Raw genomic sequence first — 16,870 nt, 5'->3', positions numbered from 1 at the left:
TAACAGCAAGAGAGTAAATCTGCACCCTGGGTGGCAGCACATGGAATCGATGAGCTTCTGGTCGGCCTCTACCAGTGCTGGTGTGTGCCATTGATCTGCTCAGTCTAGTCAAGTCCTCAGAATCATCATCACTTATTAATGCTCTCCTTAATGGCCATCTCCAATGAGATGAAGCAGCTTATGAACAAACCATGGGAGAAGTATACAGGCATATTATGTCCTCCTCTATCCCAGATCCTTTTAGGAAAAAACAAGAAAGTAGGCCTGCAATAAAAAGGTTTGTATAACATCCTAAGGAATAAATCAGGTCTTCTTAAGAGAATGATCTAATATTCTACTCTTCTGCTATTCAGTCTTGACAGCCCAAATACTATGTAGATGAAAATTCCAATAGAGTAAGTCTCATAATTTTATAACCACCATGTCAATAAAAAGTAAAAAAGGGATGAGGCCATTGCACCAATGAGTATTCCACAGGAGATATGGTATTAGTGAATTGGGTATTATAGGAATAGTAACTAAAACTTAACTGAACACTTGAATTGGAATAATCAGAATATCTGAATCCCAAAAGAGATTCTAAATCTGAGATATTATCAAATGTAGTGATTTTAATTGACATTTTTCTCATTCTCATCTTGAAGTCCTCATCAGAGTGTCAGGCTACCTCTGATCCACATTCACTCACCTCATTTGTACCATGACCTTACTGACTGGTAAAGATCCTTTCTACTATTTTTTCTTTTTTGTAATTATAACCCAAATTGCTAAGTACAGTCATTGCTTCCTTGATGGGTCCTGGGTCCTCTTCCAGCTGCCTGATACCACATCTGATGGTCAGCTGATGCCTCCCTTCATCTCTGCTTGTAAAAACCTTTACTTTGCAGGATTATTTTCTTATGTTTAGGCTATTTTGAGACTGTTCAGGGAAGTGCTAGTAAGTACAGACCAGAACCACTTTAAATAGTATTTAAAGCTTTATCAACCATAGGAGAACAGACTTCCGTGAGGAGGTCAATAGGATTCTTATTAAAATTAACGACATATATCTCAGGATGCAGATAAAAGAACATCAAGATGAATGAGCAGAAAAAGAATCAATACCAAGGGGAAGATTTTACTGCCGCAGGGCAAGCCACCTATGGATTTAAAATGGGAATGAGAGGAATAGAGAAGGTATTGTTGAAGCAGAATGCTTAGATCTGGTGATGGATTCGAAAATTTACCTGAGAATGAAATTCCATTCTAAGCTAATGCAAACTGTAAACATAACATAAAAACTCAGATGCAAGGGATGAGTTTTGGATAACTAGAAGATTGTGCCATCTAGTGGAAACGTTAGCGTTTTCCCTTACGCTCTCAGCAGTTTTTCATTTGATGGTGTATTAGCCATTATTAGGAATGCTTTGCTGAGGAGAAATAACATTAAAATCAACACCTCATAATAAAATGTAAAGTGTCTGTAACTGTATCAGAGTTTTAAATAACACTTAATTCTAATGGTAAGAATCTAAGAATAAACATCTAACTAAGAATAAAATATATGTAATTTTATAATTCCCTAGGAAAATCTCTGAGATTCTTTTTAAAAAACATACAGGCATTTACATAGTCATCTACGTGCAGAAACTTAGGAATACTGTTGCAAGTTTTCTGCAAAAGCCTCTGCATATTAGTGGAGGAAAAACAAATCCTGAAGTAAGCAAAACACACTTCTGCTTTCCTGCTTTGGGATGGATACATTCCTTAGCTTAAGTTTCATATCTCTGCCAATAGCAAGGTAAATGCTTAATATGTGGTCATGTACCATATGGAATCACTTGATGAAAATTTGAAATATGATTTTGCATAGAATTCATTTAAACAATGCAAATAAGCTACTAGCGTTCTTGCTTCTGTTCTCAGTGGAATTCGACTAGTGCCAGTGGAGTGGGCATGGGATTCAGACATGGATTACATGGTGCTTCACTCAAAAACAGTTACATTTATAGTACTACTAAGCCCACACAGGAATTCCATATGCTTTTTGTTTTTAAGGTTTTAACACTGATGACAAATGTCCAAATCAAAGACAGATTTTTCCAAATAATAGGGCACACTGTGAGGTTAGGTGGAAGAGGGATGGTTTATTTTCTGGACGCAGGACAGGAAATTAACGAGCAACGTAAATACAGAGATCTACTTAGCACACCTTTTCCTTCTTTCCCTTCAGACATACGATATGGTAACTGACTTATCAAAGTAAAGCATGTGTTGTTCACTTTTAAAAAACCCATTTAAGTTAGTCTCATAATTGTTCTGATTGAGAAAGTGAATCATGCCATGATTCAAAAAAGTCTGTTCTTCACATAAACCTATGAGCACACATTTAAAAAATGATTTATTGTACATCTTTGCATTTCTTAAGGCATGAACAATGGCATACAGATGGAACAGGTTCTGAGAAGCATCACATCTTTTTCAACAAGGCCAGCACAATCACGCCACATCAAACACACACACTTGAAGCCTGCACTGACTGACTGCTTGTGGCCCAGGAGTCCTGCGATAGGGGATGGTGCTTCCAGACAGTGGAACAATCCTGTGGTTTCTATGTTGTTGTTAACTTTCTCGATCAGCTTTAAGCACCAGTTACCATTTGTTTTTCTTTACAAACTCGTCAGACTTTGGATTTTATATTCTGCTCCTTTTATTCTGCTCTCCAAGGATGGTGTGGATTTTTTTTTTTTTTTTTTTTTTTTTTTAAAGGAATATGGTTGCAGCAAAACAGAAAGGATCCGAAAGTGGTTAGGGGCTTTGTCTAATGCACTTCTGAAAGTCCATTATAAAGATGAATAGAAAAGCAAATGGTAGGTTTTCAGTGGACCCAGAAACCACACATAGCTATAAGAAACATAATTGTGCATAGTTATTTATTCATTCAGAATGTGATATGTTGGCTAGCTCTACATTCCCAGTCTACCAAAGAACAGGGCTGTCTACTTTGCTAAACCCAGGGTCCTTTCGAAGCTCCCAGTAGGTGTCGTTAGAAACCCAGGCTTCTCTTTGATTGGCATCAATAACTTTTCTGTGAAAATATAAACATCAACATTAGTCACAAATCACATCAAGGTAACCTTATAACTGGACCCTCTCCTGTAGATTAGACATGAACATACAAGCAGTGTTTTGTAAGCCACTTAGTGTCTTATCTGCTCACTACTGATGATGTGACTCTTTTTGACCAGAAGTGAAGTCATTTTTGTTGTTAAATGTGTGAAATGGAAGTAGGTAGGGCCAGGGGGAGAGGAACTGAGGGCAGGAACAAATTACCTCCTGGCAGGGGTAGAAAGTAAATAGCCCCCAACAAAGCATATACAAATACTGTAACTTCAGGCCCTGGACCCACAAGAATGATTTCTCCTTCACTAAAAGTATGCAATATCAGTAGCTCTAAGAGCCCCTGCCAGGCCCATGTCCAAGGAGCACACTTTAGAAATCTGAAGGGCAAGGCTGCGTTTCTACCCCAGGGCAGTCATAAGAGGACAAGTCTAAAGGAGATAAGGTTACCCTGAACTTTTTGTCCTGGCTCTGGAGGGCAACAGATGGATTTGGAAACCTCAGATTAATCTGTGTGATGTATATATAATCCTGCAAATAATCCTGTAATAATCACCTACTATCATACCACAGCGAGACCAAATCTAAACACACACAAGCTTTGTGTGATAGAAATAAAATCAAATCCTAATAAAGCCAGGATGATTTTGTGGGCAGTGGGGTCTGGTTCAGTCTCTGGCTAAGGGAGTAGGAATCAGTTTCCACCATTCTCAAGAGTGCGGCTGAAGGACAAAGAGCCTTCTGGGTGGGAAGCTCACTCTTTTCTGCTGCCCATGAAAAGAGAAGAGCTGTAGAAAAAATTTCTTTTTATAGTTACTAACTTCTCATAAGTGCAGAATCGATTCAATATTTTCACTGCCAAAAGCAAAGATACCAAAATCCATTTACCCATTTTATTTTCATTTAACTGGAGTTTCTCATTGCCTGTGGCAACCATTTGCAAAACATGAACTTGCTATGGGAGCTAACCGACTTACTTAAAAAATTTTGGTATATGTTCAAGATTGTTTTCTTCCATATATCGTCTCCGAGATCTCTGGAGTTCCTCTACTCTTTGCTTCTCTGATGCTGCAGCTTCTAAATTTCCTTCTTCCAAAAATCTAAGCAGAAAGCAGTTGATATTTTAACACATTATCCTCTCTTCTGGGGGAAAAAACCTCATTTGCACAAAATTGTTTTCTAATTGTTATGAACATAAATTACTGCACAGTAACACTCTGGCGATGTCTCCTCGCCTTTGCCCCAGGCCACATTTCCTCTGTCCATCAATTTACATACTTTTCTTTCTTTCTTTCTTTCTTTCTTTTTTTTTGAGACGGAGTCTTGCTCTGTCGCCAGGCTGGAATGCAGTGGTGTGATCTCAGCTGACTACAACCTCTGCCTCCCGGGATTTACATATTTTCTGCATACATGAACTGAATTATTATAATCAGCAATATCAGTGAAAGGTGGGTGGTTTGGCCTTGAAGACTTTTTTATGCTGTCTAGGGTTCTATAACTTGAGATTTTCAGGACGACTGCAGAGTCCAGGGGGAGAAGAGCATGAAGTCACAGCCATGTTCCTTTTCTATATTATCAGAAAGCTTTTGCTAAAAGGCCATAGAATGGAGGATGGTAACTGGCTATTCTCCATCTATTTGGAGAACAGGCAGAGAAAGAAGGAGCTTTCCTGTTTTACTGGAGAGTGTAAAACTGATGAGACAAGAAAAGGTAATGGGGAAAATTATAAAAGGCCACAGAATGGGAAATGAATTGTAAATGAAATTCAGAAAAGGAATACTGAAATAGAATTGAGGAGGAAAAAGCAGACTGAATGGTGACTTACAAACGCTTACATTTCAAAATGAAAGCAAAGAACAGGAATATAATATGGTATACATTGTACAGGAAGTTTATTAATAAATTTGAATGTTAAATAGTGAGACAGCATGTTCTAGAGAGAGGGGAAAATATAAGAGAATTAAATAGTAGAACATTCAAAACTGAGAGCATTTTGGCAGATGGCAGATAAAGCCACAAATACATGGGAAACAGAAAATTGATCTTGAGTGGAATTTGTATGGCATATAGAATTTTTGGGAAAAGTAAAATGAATTCCATAGGAATGAACATCATGAGTTCAGAACTACATAAGAATAAAAAACTAAGAATCAGAAGGTATTAAAGGTACTGTATTTTGAGTATATCTCATACTCTGTGGGATCAAAACCACATTGGGCAAATTGCAGACTTGCACTCAAAGCATTTCTGGGTGCCCCTGTAACTTATCCTATTATTCTTCAGTTTAAAAGATACTCCATGTTAGAGAATTATAGAAGTAAAAAGGTCAAAAACACTGGGTGAGGATTGATTATATATTTAAGAAAGAGTTCACAAATTTGCAGACCTTTGGTAAATTTCAGGAGGAGGGAGAAACTTTCTGTTAAAAAAGCATCTCTGTTATCTTACCTTCTGTGGGGAACTATGTGCTGAGATAATCTGTTATGATCATTCTATGAATACTGCTTTTCCTAGCATAGAAAACTCAAATATTGAATAAGGGAATGAAGAAAGGATTGAATACAAATACATGATGGTAGTAAAAATAAGTCACAATGACCTCTAAAGCCCCATGCCATAATAGTCTGCTTTTTTTTTTTTTTTTTTGGCCAGGGTCTCTCTGTTGCCCTGGCTGCAGTACAATGGTACAGTCATGGCTCACTGTGGCCTCAATATCCCAGGCTCAAGCGATCCTCCCACCTCAGACTCCCTAGTAGCTGGGACTTTAGGCATGTACCACCACACCCAGCTAATTTTTAATTTTTTTTTTTTTAAATATAGGGTCTCACTACATTGCCCAGGCTGGTCTTGAATTCCTGACCTCAAGTGATCTTCCCTCCTCAGCCTTCTAAAAGTGCTGGGATTATAGGCGTGAGCCACTGCACCCAGCCATAGTCTGCATGTTAAATACCACTGCCATCCTCACCTTTGATCTGGCCGGAACCGGGCGTCTGTTGGTGGAAGGAGATCTTTTAGTACTGGATCTAACTCATTGAGCTCAATAGCAAACCTTGTGAAGCCATAATACAGCTCATAGTTGGTTGGCATGGAACCTGGAAAGAGGCCAATGAACCACTGTGAGAGGGAAAGGTTTATGGAACGGAAGAAGCTGACTTACCCCAGTGCTTAATACCCCACACTAACACCAAATTTGTAGTCATAAACACAAGATTATAAATTTTTTTTTTTTTTTTTTTTTGAGACGGAGTCTTGCTGTGTCGCCCAGGCTGGAGTGCAGTGGCGCGATCTCGGCTCACTGCAAGCTCCGCCTCCCGGGTTCACGCCATTCTCCCGCCTCAGCCTCCGAGTAGCTGGGACTACAGGCGCCCGCCACCACGCCCGGCTAGTTTTTTGTATTTTTAGTAGAGACGGGGTTTCACCATGTTAGCCAGGATGGTCTCGATCTCCTGACCTCGTGATCCACCCGCCTCGGCCTCCCAAAGTGCTGGGATTACAGGCTTGAGCCACCGCGCCCGGCAAGATTATAAATTTTTTCAAGTGAATTAAACTGGTGACATTCCTAGGTAGGAAACTTTGTGTTGATGATCAGAATTGACGGATTCGTATATTTAATACAATCCTGTCTTTCAAACAAAACTGCACATACAGTAGTCTTCATTAGCTAAACTACTCCATATTTCTCTTGAATATTCAATTGGTTAACTAAATATTATGGCAATTAACTCCGAACATTAAGAGTTCACCAGAAACACTTGTTTGCTTCCTTTTAGAAAATAAAAATATGAAGATCTAAATTAATTTTTTTTGCCACTTTTTAACCGAACTTGAAGGCAGGATCTTTGTGTGTCTTGCTCATTGATGTATCCCAAGCTCCTGGAATAAAGCCTGACACACAGCCAGCACTCAATAAACAGTTGAGGAATGAATAAACTAGCCACTCTACTAGCAGGAAATTTAAATACTCATTGATGACTCTTAGGAAACTAACAACTAATTTTAGTTAGGGATTAACTAACAAAATTCCAGTGACAATAACTGTCATGTGGGTACTTGTTCCATTTATACTTGATATTCAGTTATATGCTAATGTGTTATCAGAACTCTTTTGATGCCTTTTATCAAATGTCAACATACTGCCACCTCTTGAGGCTCAAGTGAAAAGATCACTTATTCTGGTGAGTTGTTGAATTTGTGGATTATAAATGTAGTCTTTGTTTTATTAAAGCAGAGAATAAATAACATGAGTAAGAATTTAAGTTTGTATACTTCGATTATCTAAAGTCTTTAATAAATATACCTAGCTTTTCAAATGTAGGCGTTACACTTTGAGCAATTTTTCATGAAGCCCAATCTCTGACTGAATGTCAGAGATTTGGCCTATATTTTTTATTATGAAATATCAAATATTGGGGCTTATGTATAACTTATATTTTAAGTATGAATGTAACTATAATTGCCATAAGCATCTGCATTTTTAATCTCACTCTTAAAGGAGACATAATATGAGTTGCATAGAATGACCAGATATTCCCTTCCCGTCTGTTGTCCATGGCATGCTCCTGTTGGCAGAACACTCAGGCCACTCTCACCTGGTCTCCAAATGCACTTTGCAGAGGGGGCCACACCACAGTAGAGTCCTTCATGCCACTTTCCAAACAGCCGGTGCACCACCTTCCCCTCCTGATCTATCACCACCCCCTGTATTTCATTCATGTTAGAATTCCAATAATTCACCTGGAAAAACCAAACCCCAATTGTGACATTTGATGGCTTTAATAACACAATTCCCTATATTTTCCATATAGAAAAATTTCTTAGCCTTGAAGTCCCTTATTCAAACCATTTTCAGAAATACAGAAATCTCAAAATGTTTTATATGGAGGGCTGGCTTTCTAAGAGTTAGCTTAACTTTCCAGAAAGGGATGGTCTCTATTCCATGCATAACATGGTAGCATATCACAGAGAAGGCTCAGTTTCTATCCTAAGAACCCAATATTAATTTCTAGGCTAGCAATTTTTTTCCCTCTTGTTTTGAATTTTCCTCTTGCTCATGGATTTTAATAAATTTCAATTGGCCATGCGGCAGAAATTGTTTGTGAAATAATTTTCATAGAATCTATAAATGGCCAAATTTTATCAGGAGGATCCTCATGTGGCCCTTCCAGTCATACTCCTTCCCAAGGGATAAGAAGTCTATGGCAGTTTGCCTACTTGGACCCCATGATCCCCCTTCCAGATCAGGCCCCAAGTATACAGGACCCTAGAATTCCTTGTCCAAGTAGCTCCAAGCTTATTCCACAGCTGGCAAGGCCCTTTTCCTTGGATTCATGCACCCAAGGGCAGACCACCCACCAGCGTGTGCACATTTAGGTCTGAGGGGTGGCCAAGGGTGGCTGTTTGTGGGGGTGTGAACAGAGCTTAGATGTGTGGGCTGGACTGCCTATATATGTGTGTATGAGGCCCCTTGCAGTGAAAACAGAGCCAGAGGTGGGAAGAAAGCAGGGAAGGCCGTGGGCCAGGACTGGCTGTCCTACATCGCCAGGGTTACAGTACAGCGTTCTGAAGGGTCCAACCTGGCCTCACAGGCTTTGTTATAAAAAGTGTATTTGTCAAGGCAAAGAAATAGAGCATATTCTATTTGATAGTGTACAGGCTTGATTTACATATTTTAGTTAATTATACAGGCTCTGCAAGTGTTAGAGACGGGACTGCACTGCAGCTTCTCATAGCCTACAAAGCCAAATGTACATATTTACATCACCAAGCCACAGCACATAGGGATCTTGGCTCTTCAGTTCTAGGTACCTTATGAGTCTCTAAGAAAAAAGGTAATGACCAACATTTTGGGCTAAAATAAAGGTATTCAATTGAAATAAACATAACCTTCCAATATGGCTTAAAAGGATTTAACTGAGAAAAGAAAATATTAGAGTCTTAAGACTCCATTATGTTACCTGTCTACCATATTAGAATGGGATCATGAATTGAACAGGTAAGGTAGCTGGGTGGGGTTTCTGTACCATGTTGAATTCAGTAGCACATCCAAACAAACATGGCAGTGATACTGAATGTTCCACTTCAGACCAGAGAAACTGAGGGAAAATGGCGCTTTTTGGGCATTTCTATTCCAAAATTTTCTTGTTAACAAGCCTAATGTTTCTGGTTGAACTTATTTGAATTATAACAGCAGCAGGGTTAGATAAGCATGTAGTGACTGGTGGTGATCATCTACATGACTACATCAAGTGTCTGCAGAAAATGACAACATTATAATGAGTTCCCGAAAATCAGATCACTTGAACACATAATCAAGCAGGAAGAGAAACAGAAATATAAACTAGAAGATTTATAGTCAAGAAGTGTTTTCCGGAATTTTATTTAGTGAACAACTGACTGGCTACTTCAAAAGAAAATTCTTTAAAAAGAAATGTGTTTTTTTCTGTTTTAGATGGTGCCTTTTTTGACCTCCATATGTTCAGAAACTTGCATGCCTTGAAAAACTCTATCAGTTGGTTCTGCTCTCTTATCTAAAACGTCCGTAAGGACCAATGATACAGGACAAATTCACTTGCTGCTATTTAAGGTGATTATTTCTTCTTTAAGAAGCATTTTATACTCATTTTCCTTTACTGTTGTATGATAGTATTTACCTTGACAAATGTGAGTTTGCAAATGCAAACACTGCTTTTGGTATTTCTGATGGTTACTTCTCCATAATGTTCTATCCATCTTCTTCCACTGAGGATGTTGTGTATGCAAGTGGTGACTTTATTCCACACATAGTAATCTCCGTACCTAGTGAAGAATGTAACATTGATGAAAAACAACGAAGGTCACAAATACATATAACTGTTTCTACTAATGAGGATATTCTTTGGCCAAAGCTTTCTTTTCCCTGATTTTCCTCTCATTTTTGTCTTGAAATTCCCTCTGTGGTCATAAGTATTTACGATGTGGTTAATTCACTTAAGGAATATTTAAATACTTTCTATGGGCCAGGTGCTAAAGCAACAAAGTGGAACAGAGCCTGTTTCCTGCTTTTCTGGGGACAAAAGTATGGGAGGGTAGATGGATATGCAAACAAATACTGAAAATGTGCACATCATTAGAACACAGAAGGAAGAGTTTTTAGTCCTTCAATCTGCCTGGAACGTGGGATGAGTGTCAAGGAAGATACCTTAGAAGAGGCTGGGTTTGGTGTAAGCACGGATGGCTGGTAGGAGGGCACCATGGGCTGGGGAAGGTAGGAGGGCACTATGGGCTGGGGAAAGCATCCACAAAGCCACAAAGGTCAGAAGAGCACAAGGCATCCAAGCCTGTGAATGCTGTGCTCCAGGTGAATGCGGGTGGCAGGACACAAGGAAGGAAAGGTGTGATGAGGCAGAGCCGGGAAGGCCTGCACGGACCTACCAAGGAGTCTGGATTTACCCTGCAGGCAATGGGCCACCGCTGGATTCCAGGTAGGAGGTAGGCACCATAGAGTGTGCGCTGAAGAAAGATCACTCTGGGAACACTATTTCGTACTCCAGGTTTAAGACCTCAGATGTGAATAATTATTCGGGAAAAGACTGAGGAGCATACTAAGATGGCACAAATCTAATACAAATTCTGCGGAGCAAGGTTACAGAATTTCTGCTAAGGAATGAAATGATAATAGTTTCAAATCACATTTAAGTTTGTACATTACATATATTTTCAAATGAAATGTCACATCAACATAGAAAAGATGCTTCTAAGTTTCTGCAAAGTTTATGAATTGGTATGATGTAGACACCATACATACCTAGGAAAACTCTCTTCCTTATTTCTTTTTTTTTTTTTTTTTTTGAGATGGAGTCTTGCTCTGTCGCCCAGGCTAGAGTGCAGTGGCACAATCTCAGCTCACTGCAACCTCTGCCTCCCAGGTTCAAACAATTCTCCTGCCTCAGCCTCCAGAGTAGCTGGGATTACAGGCGCATGCCACCACACCCATCTAATTTTTTGTATATTTAGTAGAGATGGGGTTTCACCATGTTAGCCAGGACGGTCTTGATCTCCTGACCTCGTGATCCGCCCACTCAACCTCCCAAAGTGCTGGGATTACAGGCGTGAGCCACCGTGCCCGGCCTACACGTTCAAATATTCAAAGTTTATTTTGTGGTCCTAGGAATATCTCCCTCTCTTCACCTTCTTCCATATCCAATTCATCTGGAAATTCTGTCATTCAAATAGATAAAACCGAAGAAACAAGCCCTTGGCCTCAATAAAAATTCCAATTAATTTCAAAATATTTAGAGGCGGTATCCCTAGAACACAACCATAAAAGAATTTCATCACTCTTCTTTGATAAAATATTCCCTGGATCTAAGATGAACTCAAAAGTGAAACCGAATTGTATAGCAAAGAATGGCTAAACAGGAGAACCTTTTATATAAAATCAAACTAGCATGACGACTGGGTCATGGGAGGTACCTGGTGGTATTGACTGAAGAATGGAGGATGTGAAGAAATAGACAGGAAGCTTTGCTACATATGCTTAAGTTCTCATTTGTTTCTGTGGGAGTCTATTCTCAAAACTTTGGCAAAGGTAACAGAAGCCTTGGGTATATGGAGAAATAAACCCTTACCATCTTCTAGAGTTTAAAATACCCATTTATGATTTAGAAAAGCAGACAAGAGGCCAAAAGGGAGGTGTGAGTCACCTACTTTGGAAGCGTGACATTCAGTGTTCCCACAGGCAGGATTTCCATCGACTTCCCCCAGAACTTGTTTTTCCATCTGATATCTAAATGACATAGGCAGAGGACAAGAAAGACATACCCCATATCTAATCACTTCTTCTGTAAAAATTAACTTTTGTATTACACTTTACAAAAAACCTTTGGAATGACAACTGATTCTATATTGTTGATTTAGTATGATAAGTGCCTGAAAATGGTCCAAGGTGAAAATATTAACTGTGCACCAAAAAACAAACAAACAAACAAACAAAACCCACTATCTATGTTTCTCTGTAATATATGCTCTTTATTTGTTTTCAACTAACAGAGCTGGAAGAAGCCTGGAACAATGTGTGTGGTGTGTGTGTGGGTGTATATTCACATTACACATACAAACATAGACTCTACTGTGCTTTAATGTCCAGACAGCAATAAATGTTGTTATAAGTTTTAACTAAGTGGCAAAAATAGTTAACAAATATATCGAGCATAAGATGTATACTAAAAGTAATTGCAGTTTAGCAATAAAATTAATTTATATATATATTTCCTTCCATATCAAAGACATATAATTTGGGATTACAGTTAAAAAAAATCTCTAAATACAGATAAAATAAATTTTTTTTTTTTTTTTTTAAATATGGAACGCTTCACGAATTTGCGTGTCATCCTTGCGCAGGGGCCATGCTAATCTTCTCTGTATTGTTCCAATTTTAGTATATGTGCTGCCGAAGCGAGCACAGATAAAATAAAATTTACAAAATAAGATTTATGAGAGAGTGGGATTAACTTAAGGAATGTGTTTATACTGGTTGTTAAGATGTAGGCCAGGGCCCAGCACTTTACCTCACATGATGGCTTTATGTTTTACGTGTGGAAACTTGGATTTATTTGTGCATTTGTGATAACCACCTGGTTCCGTTTTGATGAACTAAGGGAATTTCGTGCCATCTCCACAAAATGCCTGATTCTTGGTGATGACCAAGAAATGATCAAATATTTATATGTATTGCAAAAATAAATCATAAAATAAAGAAATAAATGATATTTTATTATTTATTCATAATATAAATAAATATTAATTGATATCATATCATATTATATTAATATATTAAATCATCATATCATATTAATATTATTTATTAATGATATTAATAAATATTTATTAATAAAATATTTTATTATTTTAAAATAATAAATAAAATCATAAAATAAATAAAATATTTATTTTTGCAATAAATCATAAAAATAAATTTATGATTTATTTTTGCAATAGAGTACAGTTATAGTGTTCTATCATTTTTATGTGTTTTCAGGTTAAGAAAATGCTCATGAGAAAAGTCATTCTGTGAGTAATGAAGCACCCTTCTAAACATGAAGGAACTATTTACACTTAATGTTCACATTTAAGTACATATTCTTTTCTTTGTAAAGGAGTTTAGAAACTTTTTTGTATTAGGCAAGCTTGTAACATTCTGACTTAACTAATGAGTAGAGACTTCAATCCAAACTCTTAAGCCCCAGTGAGTTAAAGGCCAGGAATTACTGTAATGTTTGCATATCTCTTTCGATTATGACCATTGATGATGTGTCATAGAGTCTTCCTTCAGAATTAAAATGTCTTTGCACACCCCCAAAAACCAAGAAGGCAGCAGATGGAACCTCCATGTTACAGATGCAGACAATGAGGCACATGAGATAAGGTCGTGGCTCTGCACCAGCACAGTCCGCATGGAGCTCTGCTCTTCCATATGGCATTGCTTCCAAGATAAGCAGTCTTACCTCCTAGCTGAAACTGTTTCATGTTGAAACCAGGAATTTTGATTTCTCAAACTGACCTCTGCACCAATTACCAACATTCGCTGAGTTCCAAAGGTAGAAATCTAAACTGAATACAATGTCCCTTTGGAAGCCAGACATTTTTTCATAGGCTCATACATTTGATTTTAAATTATAATTGAAATACAAACCTTGCCAAAACACAAAATTCTTTGATTCACAGTGACAGGCAGAAATGGGTGGATGATGGCTAACCTGGTAATTAAAAACAAAAAAGAAGGCAATATCAGTGTTAAAACTTCCACATGATCATCCATTTCTCTTACCGAATTATTCTCAAAATGTATAAGTAAATCTGTAAGACTTCATGCTTTAAAAAACACTGAGAACTTACACAATTTAGAGGGAGATATGATGCCCATAAGTGAAGTGAGTTTCCTTCCTTCCTTCCTTCCTTTCTTTTATTATACTTTAAATTCTGGGTTACATGTGCACAACGTGCAGTTTTGTTACATAGGTATACACATGCCACAGTGGTTTGCTGCACCCATCAACCCGTCACCTACATTAGGTATTTCTCCTAATGCTGTCCCTCCCCTTGCTCACCACCCCCCGACAGGCCCCACTGTGTCATGTTCCCCTCCCTGTGTCCATGTGTTCTCATTGTTCAACTCCCACTTATGAGTGAGAACATGAAGTGTTTAGTTTTCTGTTCTTATGTTAGTTTTCTTAACGTGTGAAAAGAAAATAAATCTCAGGACCACCTGCTTCCCATGTTATTCCTAAAAAAGATAGCTACAAAGATTTTTTTTCTTTTTTTTGAAAAAAGGCTGCCCCTCTCTCTCACAATTTGCCCAAAGGAAATTCTTTGTGGGCCTCAGGATCTTTACCCTAAAACAGTTCTGTTGAATTTCACCCTGGCAATGTACGTTGATAGCTTATCTTCACAGGTACGGGACAAAAGATTGACAGAACTCAGTCATCCTTCTGCTCACCTGAGACAAATGCGTATCTGATTACTTCCTCTGCCCTACTGTCTGTGTAAAAATGCAGATTCACTGAGCCAGACTGACCCATAAGTGACTCTCTCTCTACCACCCTCTCACATGTAAATTGTGTATTCAGTGAAAGGCTGATCAGAGACCCAAAAGAATGCAACCTTTCTTATCTACCTATGACCTGGAAGTCTCCATTTCCAAGTTGTCCCACCTTTCTGGACAGAATCGATGTACATCTTACATATATTGATTGATGTTGCATATCTCCCTCAAATGTTTAAACCCAACCTGTGTCCAGAACACCTTGGACACATTTCATCAGGACCCCCTGAGGCTGCGTCACAGGTGTGTCCTTAACCTTGGCAAAAGAAACTTTCTAAATTGGTTGAGACCTGTCTCAGATACTTTGGATTCACAACTGGTATCATCACCCATCCCAACAGATTGTTATCAAAAGGCTGCTTTCACTACCAAACTGCCCTCTTACCTATATGAGTCCAGGGCCGCTTACCTGTTCTGAGAAAAAGCGGAATCCCTTGTCTTCTCTAATGCATTCATAGGTCTCCCCAAGGACTGGGTTGAATGGCTTACTTCCTGCTCTGAAATAGGTGGAGCAGTATCCTGAAACTGCAAATGCAGCAACGAGAACCTGTTAAAACATTGAAGAAAAGGAAATAATATAGGAGAGATGACTGCTAGGTCTGTTTGTTCCTTTTCCCTCTAGATTTTACACAACCCATGTGGATGGGTGTTGATTTGATGACAGTTGCATTTTCTATTGTCTGCACAGAATTTTTACCAACTCGTGGGGAAAAAAATAAGTAAAATTAGGTAAAACTACTTGCACGGAAACCAGCAGGCCACTGAGGTGAAGCATTCTTCACCCTTCCATCCAACGTCATGAGTATCACAGAGTTCAAAGGTTCTGGAACCCAGTTTATCGGTTCTGCCACGGGCATGATCTTAGCCTCATGCGCACGAGGATTGTGTGGTTGTGGGTGCTTTTCAGAGGGGACAGCACGTTTCCCGCAGCCATATGGGGTAAAGGGTGAAGTATAAACAGAAGTTATTTTCTCAGACCTAAGTTCCTGAACAGATGGGCTATCTTGACATTCAGGAAAAACTGATAAAGTGAGGCAAGGTGTGCCTGCAACCTCTAAGGAGTATAAGACCTTTACACCTTAACTTTAGAAACACTCTAGACCAAGGATAAGGCACAAAAAGTGTGTCTTCCTGTGTTGGTATCTGGGAGGTTTTGGCCTCGCCTGATTTATGCAAACAGGTCAATTCCTCTTTTACTATGCAGTGAGAATATTATGCAAATGCCAAATATATCATCATAATGAATTCTGGTTTAGCCCAGGTCTAGGACTGGCAAATCCTTGAGGGGCGCTGCTGTTAGTTATTTATTACCATGCGCTCATATGGATCGTCAGTTTCCGAAGCCTTGTCCAGGAGCTCGCTGTATTCCATTTCCTCGCAGAGGTGCTGCAGGGTGTTGAGTGGCTCGTTTAGCTCCACAGGCATGGAGACTTTAGACAGGTCTTTACCAATGTTGTTCCTCAAGATATTCCACAGGTTAATGTTACTGGTGTCAGGACAAGGAGCTGGCAGGCATGTTCGACGCCCATTTCGGAAGGCCCCTCCTGTAAGCTCCCCATTCAGGACTGGAAGAGGGAGAGTCACATGAACAACACTTTGCTGTTCTGATTTCACAAAATCAAGAAGGGAAGTAACTTTCAAATAAATCTGATTTTGAGACATTTCGAGAGTCTTCATTATATCCTTTCAAAAGTAAATGGAATTCTTTCAATGCAAGGTTGCTAATAAATGCAGAAAACAAGTGTATAGTTTTATAAATAAGGCATTAAATATACTCAAATATCATTCAAGACAGGCTAAGTTTTAAAAAATTAAATATATTTAATAAGAGGGACTCAAGCTGTTGGTGTGAGAAAGAGGAAAAACCTTTTCTCTTAACCATTTACCTAACAGATTTTTCAACCATTTACCTCAAGAGATTATACAAAATAGAATGCATTGAACAAATCAGCTGCCAAAAGAACAATTAGTGGGGGGGGGGGGTCGGGGGGATGCCTGTTCATTAAGTCTTCAGTGTTGCAATTTGGCATGTAGATAGAACAACCTGGAAGCTCAAATGATGCATACTTTGCCGAGAAATATTGTCTGCAACACTGGTGTTGTCTTCAGATATATTATCACTCACATCACTGATGTAAGACTCATCATCTGAAGCCTAAGGGAGGGAAGAACATACAAGGATCAGAATTCTTG

The 16,870-nt window shown here is 38.7% G+C and overlaps 1 protein-coding gene and 1 non-coding gene across 14 annotated transcripts in view; both read right to left on the bottom strand.

Annotated features, from left to right (window-relative positions):
- Positions 1–2,895: 2,895 nt before the first annotated feature.
- The window catches only part of LOC105468962 (oxysterol binding protein like 6), a 207,579-nt gene continuing 193,604 nt past the window's right edge, over positions 2,896–16,870 (bottom strand). For all 13 annotated transcript variants that reach the window (XM_011719442.3, XM_011719447.3, XM_011719448.3 and 10 more), the window contains 10 exons: positions 16,745–16,832; positions 15,989–16,242; positions 15,087–15,224; positions 13,769–13,832; positions 11,785–11,863; positions 9,750–9,894; positions 7,689–7,833; positions 6,065–6,191; positions 4,077–4,199; positions 2,896–3,067 (listed from right to left, as the gene is read on the bottom strand). In XM_011719442.3, the coding sequence (XP_011717744.1) occupies positions 2,959–3,067; positions 4,077–4,199; positions 6,065–6,191; positions 7,689–7,833; positions 9,750–9,894; positions 11,785–11,863; positions 13,769–13,832; positions 15,087–15,224; positions 15,989–16,242; positions 16,745–16,832 (1,272 nt within the window). In that variant the 3' untranslated portion in view covers positions 2,896–2,958. The remainder of the gene's footprint in view (positions 3,068–4,076; positions 4,200–6,064; positions 6,192–7,688; positions 7,834–9,749; positions 9,895–11,784; positions 11,864–13,768; positions 13,833–15,086; positions 15,225–15,988; positions 16,243–16,744; positions 16,833–16,870) is intronic.
- Positions 12,433–12,539, bottom strand: LOC112424494 (U6 spliceosomal RNA). The gene has a single exon (XR_003015241.2). It is a non-coding gene; the product is annotated as a U6 spliceosomal RNA (small nuclear RNA).

This window comes from Macaca nemestrina, chromosome 11 (genome assembly GCF_043159975.1).
Source record: "Macaca nemestrina isolate mMacNem1 chromosome 11, mMacNem.hap1, whole genome shotgun sequence".
NCBI classification, from domain to species: Eukaryota; Metazoa; Chordata; class Mammalia; order Primates; family Cercopithecidae; genus Macaca; species Macaca nemestrina.
This window is presented reverse-complemented; position numbering and strand designations above follow the sequence as displayed.